Genomic DNA, 17,594 nt, shown 5'->3' with positions numbered 1-17,594 from the left:
AGAGGAGGGGAAGGCAGAAAGGGGGAGAGAAAGACAGACACCTGCAGACCTGCTTCACCACTTGTTAAGCAACTCCCCTGCAGGTGGGAGCCACCTGCACTTAACCTGCTGTGCTGCCACCCGAGTCCCTGGGAGTGTTCTTACACTGGGTAAGGCTATAGCCTGCATTGTGATTTCTCCAAATACTTTTGGAGGAGGTGGGGTCCTAGGGTGAAGGAGTCAGAATGGAGGTTCTACTGATGGTTGGACAACACTAGACTTCCCCGTAATTAACAAGTACACTGATGGGTGGGAGTCTAGGATTCACTCTGGTGCACACATTTCAGCTGCTGTTGATTATGTTCTGAGGGATCATTGGTCTGTCAAGAAAAGATCTGAGGTCCGTCTCAGGAATGCTTTCTTTCTTGGGTTAAGTTAGAACAGAACAAATGGGGAAGCAGCTCACCAGCCCATCCACCCCCCCCCCCCCCCCCCCCGTAAACAAGATTGTTCCCTCTGGACATCTTCTCATCCTGAACAAGAGTGCTGAGTTTTCTTTTTCCCTGCTCTGATATGGGTGAGTCTCATCCTTAGAAAAACTTCTGAATCTCTGGCAGTTGTGAGATTTCTGGGTGTTCCTTAGCCTCCTCTTATACAACTTCTCATATGATGCAGGATTGGGGTTGAGGTCTCCACAGGCTGGAGACAGGCTCAAGCCTGCTAGGCTCTCATAATCTCCCATTGTGTCTGAAGCTATGACTTCACCATCCTGAGTCCCAGCACATGGCAGGAAGGGCCAGCTTGTCCCTATTTCTGTTCTCATCCTGGGGATGTTTTCTTTAGGGATCCATTCAGGTTCAAATCCTGGTTCTGGCATCTTCTTTGTGACAGGTGTCCTTGGCTTCATTTTAGGACCCTGCACATTTATTTTCCTTATTTCCCTGGTGATCCGTCACTGCAGAAAGAAAGAAAAGTGCAAAGGTAAGATATGAGGAAGAAGTGAGTGTGTGGACAGTGGATAAGAAGGGACTCACTGTGGTGTATCTTTATTATATTTTTCTGGGCAACGATGCATGTACTCCTCCGGGCTCTAAATCTCAGGGTCTCTGGAGTGGAAGTAGCAGTAAAATTTGATATCATGTATGACCACAGTCATTTCAGCACCAAGAATAAGGTCACAGGCTAGGTCTGAGTCAGAAATTTTGAGTGTGATTATAAGGAGTGAAAAAGCAAGGACTTGGATGGGCAGAGAACAGTTCCAGAGACACAACAAGGTAGTTCTTTGCAAAGCTGTTTCAGGATGTAAGCCTTTTTTTTGTTTTTTAAAGGGGGGATTAATGGTTTACAGTAAATACAGTTGTTGGTACGTGTGTAAAATTTCCCAGTTTCCTGCAAAACACTTTCACCCTCAGTCTAGGTCCTCCTCCACAATCATGCTCCAGGACCTGAAAGTCCCACTCCCCTCAGATTCCTTTACTTCAGTGTAATACACTAAACCCAGTCCAAGTTCTGCTTTATGTTTCTCCTTCTGTTCTTATTTTCAACTTCTGTGAGTGAGGTCATCATATATTCATCCTTCTTTTTTTTCAGATTCATCTTACTTAACATGATTTCTTCAAGCTCTATCCAATATGAGGTGAAGAAAGTGACTTTATCATTCTTAATAGCTAAGCAGTAGTCCATTGTGTATATAGACCACAACTTTCTCAGCCAGTCATCTGTTGTTGGACACCTAGGTTGCTTCCAGGTAGATGTAAGCTTTTAAGTAAGAACATTTATATTATTATCTCCCCACATGAATATTATTCTGTATTGGAAGATATAGTCATGAGAGGAAGACTGGCAATTAGGTGGGTGTCCTTCATCCTACCTAGCATGTCCTTCTAGTCATAAACCACCCTCCAGGGTGATTTCCAACATCTGTTAGTACAGTAGCTGCTCATGACATTTCTGTGTCCAATCTCAGAGCTATCATCTTCACACTCTGAGAGAATGACAGATGCTTTGATTCTCAGCTTTCTCCCTGAAAGGAAGATATTTCAAGTCTAGTGCTCTGTTCTGAGCTCTTATTTTTAATTTTCACATGTGTAAATTCCACTTTCCAAATCTTTTCTTGGACCACTCTGACTTGCCAGGTGAGTCAGTGGTCAAGCCATCATTGTGTTCCAAGGAATGTCCAGGCAAAGTTGGTTTGGGACCTGCCCTAGGTAAGGCAAGTCATTCAGCTCTTGGGGATGGGATGAGAATAGGAAGACCTGTGTAGGAGAGAGACTGACACAAATGGAGCTTTAGAGCTTTGAGAGAATGAAAATTTAGTACTCTGGGAGGGATGACCTAGTTTTCTGAGGATTATGTCTTCAGAAAGTGAAAGACATTTTTTCTAGCTGACTTAAGCTTTGATTTTTATTTATCCCCCCTCCCCACATACCTCAGTGACCACTCGTGACCCCAGAAAGGAAGAAATAGATTTGTGCCTACAGTTGTTCAAATAGTTTCAGACAAAATTAGATCTCATGTAGTTCCTCAAACTAAAGTATCTTGATTGTCAAAGGAAAAATAAAAGCTATAAAACTTTAGGGAGTTAATCAACTGAGAAAAGTCATTCTCCCAGAGTATATGTGGATGTGGTGAACATTTTGGTGCATTTTGCTGAGGGAGGGGGCAGTGCTACCAAAACATGAGGCTTGTAGTTCAGAATGTAACTATAGACTCAGAGATGATCGGTATCAAAGGGATTATATTGGATTGTATAGGCAAATAATGCTATGTAAAGTAACTGAATGTGTTATCGTGGCTTTCTCAAGGAACAAAAGAAATCCCTGTTATATCCTGGACAACTTGGTCATGTTTCCTAAGTTTAGGTCCATTCCACCTGCAAGGTTTCCTCCAGAGATCCTTGCCTCCTCTTAGAGAATAAGTGACAGGTGTGCTAGAGCACAATCACAAAGAATGAGCCTATTTGTGCCAATAATTCTTCCCAAGACGTTTTTATTAGTGATTTAATAATGACTGTAAAGATTATGGGATAAAAGGGGTACAATTCCATATGATTCCAACCCAGATTTCTATATCCCATCCCCTTTTATTAGAAGCTTCCCTATTAATTATCCCTCTGGGAGTTTGGAGCAAAGATCTTTATGGGGTGCAAAAGGTGGAAGGTCTGGCTTCTATAATTGCTTCTCTGCTAGACAAGGGCATTGGCAGGTTTAGTCACACCCCCAGCTTGTTTTTATCTTTCCCTAGTGGAGCAGGGCTTTGGAGAGGTGGTGTTCCAGGACACATTGGTGAGTTCGTCTGCCCAGGTAAGTCAGGTTGGCATCATGGTAGCATCTGCAATTTGGTGACTGAAAAGCACTACGATATACAGTTGAACAAAGTATTTAGTAATCAGAAACCTAAAGGTAAGAATACAGCAGATGAGATTTGGGGTCTTCATGTTGGAAGAAGGCAGGAAGTCTATTTTATTTCTTTATTTGAAATGGTTGAATTGGACATGCTGAGGGTTCCTATCATGAGTATATGAGTATATGACCTGAGCATTGCAAAGGACCTCTTTTTTGTCCTACTGTCACCTTAAATTTGCTTGTAGTTTTTGCAAAACATGCTCAGCATTTTATCTGCACTGTAACACTACCAATTATTTAGTGTTGAAGATAGTTTCTCACAGATAGGTAAAAAGGCACTTGTTACAGTTTTATTCTTGTTTCTTGGGTAGACACATTTGAGTCTTTAATTTTTGGTCATTACTGCAGAAATTAGAGTGAGTCCATATTTTAAAATTACAACCATGCATCAAAGTAAAAGACTCTGGGGTGGGTTATGTGTGTATGTGGGGTGAGTTCAGGTTCTGGAACAGGATGGCAGAGGACTTAGTAAGGAGGGGTTGTATTGTTTTGTGGAAAACTGAGAAATGTTATGCATGTACAAACTATTGTATTTACTGTCAACTCTATAACATTGATCCCCCAATAAAGAAAAAAATATAGCCAGAAGCAACTAATTTTAATTATTTCTAGATGTGGGAATAAATGAGATTTTTGTGATAGATAATCTGTTGTAGTTACAGATGTAGGTGTGTCTTTTGGTACTGTGACCAAATTTCCTCAACAACAACTATTATATGGTCTGTCAAAATTTTGTTTGGTTAGTTCACAATGCAACAAAATGAAGAATCAGTTTAAATGGTAAAACATTGCTATCAGGCTATACTTCGATACTCTATATTTACTGATATGTTAAGATTACTCAAAAAGTATGTTTTCTATTAAGCAGAACCTGGATTGGCGTTGGTGTATTGCACCAAAGTAAAAGAATCTGGGGTGGGCAGGGGGGAGAGTACAGGTTCTGGAAAAGGATGGCAGAAGACCTAGTGGGGGCTGTATTCTGTGAAACACAGAAATGTTATGCACATACAAACTAGTGTATTTACTGTCAAATGTAAAACATTAATCCCCCAATAAAGGAAACAAAAAGTATGTTTTCATCAGGGCTGGTTCAGGGAGAAAAATGAGAATTACTCCATATTTCCTTATGACTGATAGCAGAACTGATTTATAATTTCCAGGACCTAATGCAAAATGAAAACGTGATATTCCTTCAAAATTACTAAGACTTTGAAGATGGTGACAGCTGAACAGTATACCAAGCACAATACCCTTTTGAGCTTGGTGTTTGATGTATATCCATGAACCAACTCAGATCAACACATTTTTCAGAGCTGGAAAGTCAATAAACAAGCTGTTATCACAGCCTGTGTGAAGATGGTCCCTGAGGAGAATAAAAACTGTAGGAAATGAAGCAATTAAATTCAATTGAGAGAAGCATGCAGGGAAGTGAGCTCCATCCCTGATTCCAACCTAATCAGTAACAAGTACAATCTCAGCATGCTTCACCTCAGACTGTGTACGGAGACATCAGGCATGGCTTGCCAACCCTTCACCCTCATAACTCTGGTGAAACCTTTCCTTTCATGGTAGTCTTTAATTCCAGTCCAGGAGGTTCACTTCCTAACAAAGTCCCAAAACTTAGATATAAACCAGGTCCCGTAAGATAGAGCATATGTTCACATGTATCTATAAATTAGGACAAAATATATACCTGAAAGCAAAAATACACAATAGTATTTAGTGAGTCAGTATCAAGTTCATAATGAAATAGTGTCCACTTAGACTTAGATACCTTCCTCACCTATTTCCTATTATAATTCTCTCACTCACTCCAAAGCTAACCTTAGCAAAGCAAGGACCGAAAAAGATGAATAAGGGCAAGAGACTGGCATACTTTAACAATGACTCTTTAGTCACTATCAGACCATTCCACCAGCTGGGGCCCTAATCGGGGAGTCCTGAGTCTCCCAAACAGATGTGATGGGCCTAGAACTCAAATAAATCCCTCTCTCCATTGTTACCGGTCATTTCTATCAGGAACAACAAAGTAGACCCCTTTGTGGGCTCCCATAGGACCTTGCCCTCAACCTGGATCAACAATGGTAGAGAATGTTCCATCCTCCGAAGGGAGGATGGACAACATATTCTATGCTACACCTGAGGAAGATGGGTTGATACTGGGGCAGCATGGAATGTTCCTACTCATGATCACAGAATATGAGCTCAGATCTAGAGGGATGTAGAGGTCACACAGGCTCCTAAGCTAATTATGGGCCCCAGATCACATCAAATTGTTGGGGTTTACAGTAATATTTATACTTCTTTCCCATATTAGAGAGCTACTCTTTTCTCTGATCCAGCTTTCTGGTCATTTTCCCAGCCATGGCATCATCTCCCCAGACAATAATTAGGATCCACCTGCATATCAGATTTCAGGCTCAGGCAAACAAACAACCCCCTTCCCAATAAAACACTAGTATAGTTACAGGCCCTTTGAAATATAACTAAAATATGCCTACTAGCTATCTACAAAATGGAGGGCCCCCCCAATGCTTCATCTGCACTATTCCAACCTTTAGGTCCATGATTGTCCACCAATTTGTTAGCCTTTGTATATTAACTCTCTTTTTCAGCCACCAGGTTCCAGATGCTAGGAGGATGTGACCAGACTTCCCTGGACAGACAACCCCACCAATGTGTCCTGGAGTTCTGCTTCCCCAGAGCTCTGCCCCACTAAGGAAAGAGAGAGTCAGGCTGGGAATATGGATCGACCTGTCAACGCCCATGTTCAGCGGGGAAGCAATTACAGAAGCCAGACCTTCCACCTTCTGCATACCACAATGATCTTGGGTCCATACTCCCAGAGGGTTAAAGAATAGGAAAGCTATCAGGGAAGGGGTTGGTATACGGAGGTCTGGTGGTGGGAATTGTGTGAAGCTGTACCCCTCTTATCCTATGGTTTTTGTCAATGTTTCCTTTTTATAAATTAAAAGTTAAAAAAAACCTGTTGAATTATTATCCAAAAAAAACCATTTGTGGGTGCTTAGAAAAGGTTGAGGTTATCCTTATGGAAATGTGTCAAGTCAGGACTTGGTCCTAAGTGACTTTGTGCAACAGATGGGAATTAGTGGAGTTATCTTCCAGTCACCACATTCTTGTGATTGCACCCTGTCTTATTGGGATGAGTTGGGTGGTTATAATTTATTTCTCCATTTTATGGCCCTGGTGTTTGAATAGACTGAGAAATAGCACTTCATGGAGTTGTTTAGCCTGCTAACAGTCTTATTACATATAAATCCTAGACAATGATCTGATGTCAATAGTCTATCTATGATGGTCATCTCAAGTACTTATTTATTTAATTACTTATTTTATAGTTACCAATATTATTGCTGCTCTTGGTACCTGAACAATGAATCCACCACTCCCAGAGGCCATTTTTTCTTTTTTATCTGATAGGACAGAGATAAATTGGCAGGGGAGAAGAAGACAGAGGAGAGACACAGAGAGACATCAGCACTTGCTTCACTGCATGTGAAGCTCCCACCTCTGCAGGTGAGGAGTGGGTGCTTGAACATGACATATGGTAACTTGTGTGCTCAGCTAGCTCCACACACTACCCTTTTTGATCTGTCTTATATTGCTTAGAAATTTTCAACCTTGGACCCCCAAGAAATGCTACCACATTTCTTATGAAATTGATGCCTATCCAGCACTTTGCTAAGTCTCTGGGTCCTAATTGTAACCAGGGCCTGAATTTGCTCTTGCAGGTTGGTTCTCACATTCTTCAAGCAAAGATCCAGGAAAGAAGAAACTCCTGAGTGAAGAAGATGAGCTGGGAAGTGAGGATGCTGAATTTGGAGAAAGTGGAATGTGATTTGAAGAAGAAATAGATGTCTGTATTCAAAAATTTCCCACATTTTGGTCCAGATTAGAGGCTGAGAAAACAGTACTGTCTACATCCAGATAAAATAATGCTGTCTTAACATTCCATTTTTATGTGGATGATCCAGAAATAAATACCTGGTCATTTTTAATTATACAATTTTGCTTAAAGTTCTATTTTCAGGGGGAAAGGAGGTCTGCAGGTGTCTTTCTCACTTTCTTCTTTTTTTTTTCCTTTTGTTGCCCTTGTTTATCGTCATTGTTGTTGTTATTATTGTTGTTATTGCTGTCATTTTTTTTGGATAGGATAGGGAGAAACAGAGAGGAGGGGAAGACAGAGAGGGGAGAGAAAGAAAGACACCTGGAAACCTGCTTCACTGCTTGTGAAGCGACTCCCCTGCAGGTGGGGAGCTGGGGGCTCGAACTCTGATACTTACGCTGGTCCTTGTGCTTTGCACCATGTGTGCTTAATCCGCTGCACTATAGCCCGACTCACCCTCTTTTAATATTTAAGTTGATTTCTATTGAGGAAATGCTGTTTTTACAACTTCATATTTTTCTAGAATGTGTCCTGTAATACATTGATCCTTTGAGACCAGCTTTGTGTTCTGATGGCCTATGTATCCTTATAAATAGCTAGATACTTAAACACAAAATTTAAACTTTATTTATAGTATTTATACCCTGGCCACCGTCGATCCAAATATATATATATATATATATATATATATATATATATATATATATACTTTTTTTCCCTCTCCTGGGTGAAATCCTGTGGGAGTGTTCAGTGATCTCTGGTTATTACACAGAGGGATACTGAATCCAACTCCCAAGCTGAGGTTTCTCTCCTCCTCAGATGACATTTCAGTAAGACATTTGAATATATTAATGACATCCTCATATAGTTTTGATCCTACTCCCTGTAGATTTGATTTTTGATCTCGGGCATGCAGATGCTGGTGTGGTAGAACTTATTTATTTACTGGATAGAGACAGAGAAGTTGAGAGGAGAGGGGGAGAGAGATAGAGAGATACCTGTGGTGCCACTCGTGAAGCTTCCTCCTTGCAGGCTGGATTTAGGGGCTTGAACCTGAGTCTTTGTACATTATAACATGTATGCTTTACTAGTTGCATTACTTCTAGATCCCAGAACTTTCTTTTTTTAAATTTCTTTATTGGAGAATTAATGTTTTACATTCAACAGTAAATTCAGTAGTTTGTACATGCATAACATTTCCCAGTTTTCCATATAACAATACAACCCCCACTAGATCCTCTGTCATACTTCTTGGATCTGTATTCTCCCCACCCACCCACCCCAGAGGCTTTTATTTTGGTGCAATATGCCAATTCCAGTTCAGGTTCTACTTGTGTTTTCTTTTCTGATCTTGTTTTTCATCTTCTGCCTGAAAGTGAGACCATCCCATATTCATCCTTCTGTTTCTGACTTATTTCACTTATCATGAATTTTTCAAGTTCCATCCAAGATTGGCTGAAAATGGTGAAGCCACCATTTTTTACAGCTGAGTAGTATTCCATTGTGTATATATACCATAACCTACTCAGCCACTCATCTGTTGTTGGACACCTGGGTTGCTTCCAGGTTTTGGCCATTACAAATTGTGCTGCTAAGAACATATGTGTACACAAATATTTATGGATGGGTGTGTTGGGTTCCTTAGCATATATCCCCAGGAGAGGAATTCCAAGATTATAGGATAGGTCCACTGCTAGCCTTCTGAGCATTCTCCAGACTGTTCTCCACAGAGGTTGGACCAATTGACATTCCCACCAGCAGTGCAGGAGGGTTCCTTTGACCCCACAAGCTCTCCAGCAGGTCCCAGAACTCTTACAAAAAAAAATCTAAGGGTGAAGTAGCTCACTTGGATAGTGCACTTTGCCTTGTGCATGTCCCAGGTTCAACCCCCTACAGCACTGCATTGAAGGGAGTTTTGGTGCTATAGTTTCTATCTGTCTCTCACTCCTCTACATAAATAAATAAATAAGCCTAAAAGCTTACCAGTTGCACACTTGGAATAGAAAATTACAAAGGTCACTGGAAACAATGTTTTTGTGTTTACTTCGTAATCGAGTGAACATTCTATAACCTCAATTTATTTCCAAACTTAGTTCTGTCTTTTCATGGTTGAATTGATGGCTGAGGTCCACAAAGTGTGCTACATGGCTAAATAAAATGAAGGTGCTTTCCTATAGTTTATGCTTCAGTGGTCTTTTCAAACATAAATCAATTCAACTTATTCCAGAGTCTGGTAAAATTTTAGTTGGTAAAATCAATTTTCACTTCCCTGTTCTTACTTCCTCTGGTTATAGAGAGAGATCAGAAACTAATCTTCTCTTAGTGGGGTAGAGTGGTATTGGTTTTTGGAACAAGGTCAAGGATAATGATGGTTCATTAGGAGTTGGGACATTCTAGCACCCTCAGTATTGTAACCATGGTGGATGGAAACAGCCTTTTCAACTGGCATCCCAGAAGTATTGTTACAGGGCATGTGGGAAAATAATTCTGTTCTGAGGAGTTATACTCTGTCTGTAAGACTACTCTTTTTCAGCATTTATTTTGAAGACATGACTAACCCTCTAGATTGAGGCCAAGAGTACAGAAAAGTCACATGATAAATATTTTTTATTTAATTTTTTATTTATAAAAAGGAAACACTGACTAAACGATAGGATAAGAGGGGTACAACTTCACACAATTCCTGCCACCAGAACTCTGTATTCCATCCCCTCCCCTGATGGCTTTCCTATTCTTTAACCCTCTGGGAGTATGGACCCAAGGTCATTGTGGGATACAGAAGGTGGAAGGTCTGGCTTCTGTAATTGCATCCCTGCTGAACATGGGTGTTGACAGGTTGATCCATACTTCCAGCCTGTCTTTGTCTTTCCCTAGTGGGGCAGAGCTCTGGGGAAGCAGAGCTCCAGGACACATTGGTGGGGTTGTCTGTCCAGGGAAGTCTGGTTGGCATCATGCTAGCATCTGGAACCTGATGGTTGAAAAGAAAGTTAACATACAATGCCAAACAAATTGTTGACCAATCATGGACCTAAATGCTGGAATAGTGCAGATGAAGAGTTGGGGGGCCCTCCATTTTGTAGATAGCTAGTAGGCATATTTTAGTTAAATCCCAAAGGGCCTCACCTTGGACTCAGCTTAAATGCTGAGTTGATGACAAAATAGAGAAACTATAGTTCAAAACTCAATAGAAAAGGAGGTTGTCCTTGGAAAAGATAAAATTGTGGGGGCCTGGTGGTGTCACATGCGGTTGAGTGCACATATTACAGTGAACAAGGACCCAAGTTTAAGCCTCCAATTCCCACCTGCAGGTGGGAATCTTCATGAGTGGTGAAGCAGGGCTGCAGTTGTCTTTCTTTCTATCTCCCTTTCCTCTCTCAACTTCCCTCTGTCTATATCCAAAATATACAAATAAAATGTTTTTAAAAAGGGGAAGAAGATGCTTGGAATGATTTCAATGCTCTTGTATTTGTTGATACTTTTTCGCCTAACATGTGGTCTATCCTTGAGGACATGTTGTGTGCATTCCAAAAGAATGTGTATTCCAGTTTCTTGGGGGTGAACTCTGAAAGTGTCCAGGAGGTCTAGTCTATCCATTTCTTCAATTAATTCTTTTGTTTCTTTGTTGATTCTCTGCTTAACTAATCTAAGTGTGAGAGTGGGGTGTTGAAGTCTCCTACTATTACTGTGTTACTATTGATGTATTTTTGTAGCACTTTCAGTAAGTTTCTGATTTAGTTGGGCCCTCATTAGGTTAATATATGTCAATAATTGTTAAATCTTATTGGTTAATTTACCCTCTGAGCAATATGTACTGTCCATGCCTATCTTTTATTATTTTATTTATTTTAAAGTCTATTGTACCAGAGATGAGAGTAGCTGTTTCTGCCCTTTTTTGTGGTCCATTAGCTTTTATGATAGTTTTCCATCCTTTCACTTTAAGTCTGTGTTTGTCTTGTTGGGTCAGGTGGGATTCCTGCAGTCAGCGTATGGTTAGGTTGTGTTTTCTAATCCATCCTCCTACTCTGTATTTTAGTGGGTGAGTTTAAGCCATTGACATTATGGATTTAAGGTATTGCAAAGCCATTATTCAATAGTTTTTTTTGTAGAATATAGAGATATAATTTACATGAACTTTCCAAAAGAAATTCAGACAAAAAAAGTAAACTATAAGACTTATGAAAACTATGGTGATTATCTTTGGGAGGTGTGGGGATGGGGACACATAACTTTGGTGGTGGGTGTGGTATGTAAGTATAAATTATAATTTTACAATCTTGTAACAAACTACTAATAACAAATAAAAAATAAAAGTAAAAGACTGGGGGGTGGGTGGGGAGGGTTCAGGTCCTGGAACATAATAGTAGAGGAGTACCTAGAGTGGGTTGAACTGTTATGTGGAAAACTGAGAAATGTTATACATGTACAAACTACTATATTTTACTGTTGACTGTAAACCATCAATCCCCCAATAAAGAAAAAATAATTAAAAAACAAAAATCTTTTAAAAATTAAGAGAAAAAAGAAAAATAAATGCCATTTTACAAGGCTGTATATTCTCGGGGTATAATTTTATATCTCCCCCAAATATGTGTTAATGTGTGCCCCCTCCACCAAAATGCCTCTTCCTTCCACTGGAGTCCATTGTACTGTTCCCACCTTTGCTTTTTATGAGCTTCGTTAAACCTTGTGCTTTACTCTGCTGTGGTGTACTGGAACTTCCGTACAGAAAAATGACTGGAGTTTTAGCACATCCACAGAACAGCCTGGTGGTAGGCACTCACACCACAACTATCTACCTAGCAGACTTACTGATGGTAATATTTGAGTTCTGACTAGCTTCCAATATTAAAAGATACACATAGAGAGCTAACTTTCACTATTACCCATAGCCCTCCTCCTGTTCCTTAGCGCAAGGGCAACTGCTCATTTCTTTGATGTAGAAAACTTCCTTCCTGTTATTTACCACCATAGTTATGACTACAAGTGAGCTAGATGAACAGAAAAATTCTGCTCCTTTAGTAGTTCATATCTGATTAACTGAAATGTAAGAGGTTTTGCTGATTTATACTTATCAGAAAATTGTGGTACGTGCTATATATTCCAGATAGTTCTGGAAGATCTGCAGGATCTATAGAATTTCCTAAACCTCTAGCTTCACCATTGATCAGCCATAGAGATAAAGGGGATAATTATTATTAGCAACTTGAATTTGTTGTATTAGTTGATAGTGTCTTATATATGGCAAATAGTTGCACTACTTTCTCTGTCATGGGGAAATTTGTTCTTGTTTGTGTCATGGTACTCAATTCCAACCAAATTTTACTTAGGAGGGACAAGTTCCTCAAGTCAATTCTGGAGAGACAATAGAAGTAAAAAGGAAATAAGTATCCGAGGATTGCCTGCATCAGAGCAAGACCAGGTCTGGGGTAGACTGCAGCTTGGGATCAACTGGTGAGTGGGAAGCAGTGAGCTGGGCAGTTGCCAAGAGCAGCAAAAAGGCCAAGAGCTGGGCAGAGGCCAAGAGCAGCAAAAAGGAAGATGAATGTGTGGACTCTCATTTTGAAAGGAAGTTTCGATGCTGCATCTCCCCCAGTTCACTTCACTACATGGTTTATCAGCACGACATTCTGTGGTGGTAGTTTAAGTTGTTCATTGAGTCTATGATTCAAATTGAGTCAGTGAAACAGTTCTTTTAAAAAAATTTTATTTATAAGAAGGGAATGTTTACAAGACTATAGAATAAGAGGGGTACCTTTCCACACAATTCCCACATCCAGAACCCCATATCCAATCCCCTCCCTTGATTGCTTCCATATTCTTTATCCTTCTAGGAGTATGGACCCAGGATCATTGTAGCGTGCAGAAGGTGGGAGGTCTGGCTTCTGTAATTGCTTCCCTGCTGAACATGGGCATTGGCAGCTCAATCCAGCTTATTTTATTTATTATTTTATTTATAAAAAGGAAGTACTACTTGATTGCACATCTTACAGACCTGGAAGAAGAACAAAGGAATCCTAAAGCAAGCAGAAGGACAGAAATAACTAAAGTTAGGGCAGAAATAAATAACATTTAAAATAAGAAAAGCATACAAAAGATCAATGAAAATAAATGTTGGTTCTTTGAAAGAGTGAACAAAATCAACAAACCTTTAGCCAGATTCACAAAACAAAAAAAGGGAGAGACTCACAAAACAAAAAAGGGAGAAGACTCAAATAAATCAGATTGTAAATGAAAGAGGAGATATCACAATATACACCACAGAAATTCAACATATCATGTGAGGCTTCTATGAACAACTCTATGTCACCAAGCTAGAGAACCTGGAAGAAATGGATGATTTCCTAGATACCTACGAACTTCCAAAAATTAAATAAAGAGGAAACACTGACAAAACCATAGGATAAGAGGGGTAAAATTCCACACAATTCCCACCACCAGAACTCTGTATCCCATCCCCTCCAATGATAGCTTTTCCATTCTTTAACCCTCTGGGAGTATGAACTCAGTCTCATTATGGGGTGCAGAAGGTGGAAGGTCTGGCTTCTGTAACTGCTTCCCTGCTGAACATGGGCACTGGCAGATCAATACATACTCCCAGCCTGCCTACCTCTTTCCCTAGTGGGGCTGGGTTCTGGGGAAGCTGGGCTCCAGGACACATTAGTGGGGTTGTCTGTTCAGGGAAGTCAGGTTGGTATCATATTAGCATCTGGAGCCTGATGGCTGAAAAGAGAGTTAACATATAAAGCCAAACAAATTGTTGACTAATCATGAACCTAAAGGATAGAATAGTGCAGATGAAGAGTTGGGGGGGGGGGTTGTGTATCTGTTTTGTAGATAGCTAGTAGGCCTATTTTAATTAAAATCCAAAGGGTCTCTGGATCCATACTCCCAGAGAGATAGAGAATGGGAAGGCTATGAGGGGAGGGGGTGGGATGTGGAGATCGGGTTATGGGAATTGTGCAGAATTGTACCCCTCTTATTCTATGGTTTTGTTAATGTCTCCTTTCTTAAATAAAAAAAAAAATCCAAAGGGTCTGTGGCTATACTAGTTTTTTTTTTCCTCTCCCCCCCACCCTGAGCCTGAAACTTGATATGCAGGTGGATCCAAGTTATAGTCTGGGGAGATGATGTCATGCTGGAAAAAGGACCAGAAAGCTGGACCAGGGAAGAGAGTATCTCCCAAATATGGGAAAGGTATATAAATATTGTTGACTGTAAACCCCATCAATTTGATCTGATCTGGGGCCCATATTCAGCTTAGGAGCCTATGTGACCTCTGCATCCCTGTAGATCTGAGTTCACATTCTGTGGTCATGAGTAGGAATATTCCAAGCTGCCCCAATATCAGGACCCATCTTCCTCAGGAGTAGCATAAAGTATGTTGTTCAGCCTCCCTTCAGAGGATGGAACATTCTCTTCTGTTGTTGATCCACATTGAGGGTAAAGTCCTATGGGGGCCCACAAAGGGGTCTATTGTGTTTTCCTGATAGAGATGACCAGTAACCATGGAGAGAGGGACTTATTTGAGATCTAGGCCCATGAAGTCTGTTTGGAAATCTCAGAACTCCCCAACTAGAGCCCCAGCTGATGGGGTAGCCTGATAGTGACTAAAGAGTCATCATTAAAGTATGCCAGTCTCTTGCCCTTATTCAGCTTTTGTAGTCCTTACTTTGATAAGGTTAGCTTTGGAGTGAGTGAAAGAACTGTAATAGGAAGTAGGTGAGGAGGGTATCTAAGTCTAAGTAGAAACTATTTCATTTTGAAGTTTATACTCACTAATTACAGACTATTGTGCACTTTTGCTTTCAGGTATATATTTTGCTCTAATTTATGGATACATGTGAACATATGCTCTATCTCATGGGACCTGGTATATATCTAGGTTTTAAGACTTTGTTAGGAAGTGGACCACCTGAAATGGAATTAGAAATTCCTATGAAAGGAAAGGTCTCACTGGAGTAATGAAGCTGAAGGGTTGACATTCCACACCTGATGTCTCTGGACAGTCTGAAATGAAGCATGCTGAGCTGGTACTCATTGCGTTGATTAGGTTGGGATCTGGATGCAATATCATTTGGTATGAATTGAGAGAAGCATGCAGGAAAGTGAGCCCCATGCTAGAGTTTTCAGGATTGGGGGAAATATAGACTCTATAGAGGAAGTGGGAGGTTCCTGCTGTCTTAGGGTTTAAGAAGGCAATAGATAGTTATTGCTATAATCACATTATTTGGCAATTGCGTTAACTTTGAAATATTCCTTTTTTAGGATTTTTGTAGCATACAAAACATCACCATAATTTATGTCCTTTGACATTACTGATATATAGCTGTGCCACTGGTTGCTTCTGCTTTCCTGGTCTAAGCTTTTAAGAGAGTCAACATTTCAAAGACTCAGCCTTTGGTCTGTGCATTAAAAAGTTTGCGACATTCAATCAATTTTCCCCTCTCATTTTAATTAAATAGTGATTTATATAACTACAAGTTAATAGGATTGTACATCAATGCCATTCCCATCACCAAAAGACTGTGTCCCATCCCCCCCCAACCCCCCCTCCCAGTAAAGCTGAGCATCCACCCTCACCCTCCACCCAGACATTTTTACTTTGGTGCCCTACTCCAAACTCAGTCAGATCCTGCTTTGAGTTTCTTTTTCTGTTCTTCTTTATCAACTTCTGTCTATGAGTGGGATCATCCCATACTTGTCTTTGTCTTTCTGACTTAGCTCACTTAACATAATTCCTATTTATTTATTTATTTACCAAAGCACTGCTCATCTTTGGCTGGGGATTGAACCTGAGGCATGAAGGTTCGTTTGCATAACCATTATCTCCTCAGCCCTGCTTTTGACTGGGGCCAGTGGGGGAGTCTGGTGGGGGAGCTGGCTGACCTAAGTTCTTAGAAAAATGTTAAATGGCTTTGTGTAGTAGGATAAGAAGAACTATGGGGGACTTGGGATAGGAGCTTTGAGGTCCTGGTGCATGATGATTGAAAAGGACTTAAGTTGGGGGTGAGAGTGTTTTGCAGATACCTATCATGGAAAGGTAGAAAACTGTGGGACCAGGCGGTGGTGCATCTGGTTGAGTACACGTGCTACAATATGTAAGGATCTGGGTTTGAGCCCTTGGCCCCCACCTGTAGAGGGAAAGCTTTGCTAGTGGTGAAGCAGGGCTGTAGGAGTCTCTCTGTCTCTCTTCCTTTCCACCTCCCCCCTCTTGATTTCTGCTGTCTCTGCTCAATAAGTAAGATAATGTAAAAGTAAAAAAAAATTGTATTCATGTCCCAACAACTGTAAAGTAAACCATTAACCTCCCAGTAAAATAATAAAATAATGACAGCAACAATAATAATAGCTATTCAGAGTAGTTCTGCTACCTGATGCTATATTTGGTTTAGAAGACAATTTAATACCTATCTTGGAAAATAAAACTCTCCCCACTGTAAGCATGTAGCACACATACTTGACATCAATAAACATAGAAAGGGTATTCCATAGCTTCCAGAGAAAGAGTGGAAGCTTTCAACTTAGGGAAAATCTAGCCTTTGTTGGGTCTTCAACCCTGGATATCACTGATAAATAAGGCTAACTTCAGATCCATGAAGTTTTAGGGAGTTTCTTACCTTTGTGATCAGATATGTCTTCTATGTAGCAAAATTTCTATTCTGCGTATCTGTGCTTTGAACTACTACCTTCTTGCTGGTCTAGTCTGGAAATTTGACATTTTTGGCTCAGTGGAGCTATGGTAGAGGTGAGAGTCTTGACATTACTGGTCACTATCTATTGGAGGATGCTCAACCAATCACCACTCAGGTCTTCATCCTTATTGTTACTCAGGTGGTGACTTCATCACCCTGGTTACCTAGGAGATGAGAATGTTGTGGCATAGAATTCCATGTCTTCTCTAGTATCTCAATGGCGCAGGTTAAATCAGGAATCACTTTATTCCCACATGGAGTACCTTGGCTCTATGCAGTGCTTGTGATGCTTTTTGTATTTTTCCTTTTTGTCATGTTCTCTCCCCTTTTACTTGAGCTAGACCAACATATAAAGAAATGTAAGTGCCATGGTGAGCCCTAGGGCACTGGGGGAATATAACGAGGTGATGTGTGTAGAGAGGGAGGAGAAGGTATCTAATGTGGGGAATATGAAAATAGTGTCTTTTCCCCAAGGTTTCATTGACCCAAGAATATGAGAACTTTCAAATCATCACCTAACTATATGTGATAGAAGTAGGTGGGGGACAGAGGCAGGACTATACTAAGATGTCTCCCCTTGTATACTTATAGTGATTGTATGAGGCAGGTGGC

The 17,594-nt window shown here is 40.4% G+C and overlaps 1 protein-coding gene and 1 long non-coding RNA gene across 2 annotated transcripts in view; one reads left to right on the top strand and one right to left on the bottom strand.

Annotated features, from left to right (window-relative positions):
• Positions 1–721, bottom strand: part of LOC103125091 (antigen WC1.1-like) — a 57,972-nt gene extending 57,251 nt beyond the window's left edge. Inside the window, exon 1 of the mRNA XM_060190766.1 lies at positions 519–721. Within this exon, the coding sequence (XP_060046749.1) occupies positions 519–721 (203 nt within the window). The remainder of the gene's footprint in view (positions 1–518) is intronic.
• A 105-nt stretch (positions 722–826) lies between these two features.
• Positions 827–7,410, top strand: LOC132538123 (uncharacterized). The gene is made up of 2 exons (XR_009549535.1): positions 827–960; positions 7,136–7,410. It is a non-coding gene; the product is annotated as an uncharacterized LOC132538123 (long non-coding RNA).
• The last annotated feature ends 10,184 nt before the right edge of the window (positions 7,411–17,594 follow it).

This window comes from Erinaceus europaeus, chromosome 4, assembly GCF_950295315.1.
Source record: "Erinaceus europaeus chromosome 4, mEriEur2.1, whole genome shotgun sequence".
Classification (NCBI taxonomy): domain Eukaryota; kingdom Metazoa; phylum Chordata; class Mammalia; order Eulipotyphla; family Erinaceidae; genus Erinaceus; species Erinaceus europaeus.
The sequence above is the reverse complement of the archived record's forward strand: the minus strand, read 5'-3'. Positions and strand labels throughout refer to the sequence as shown.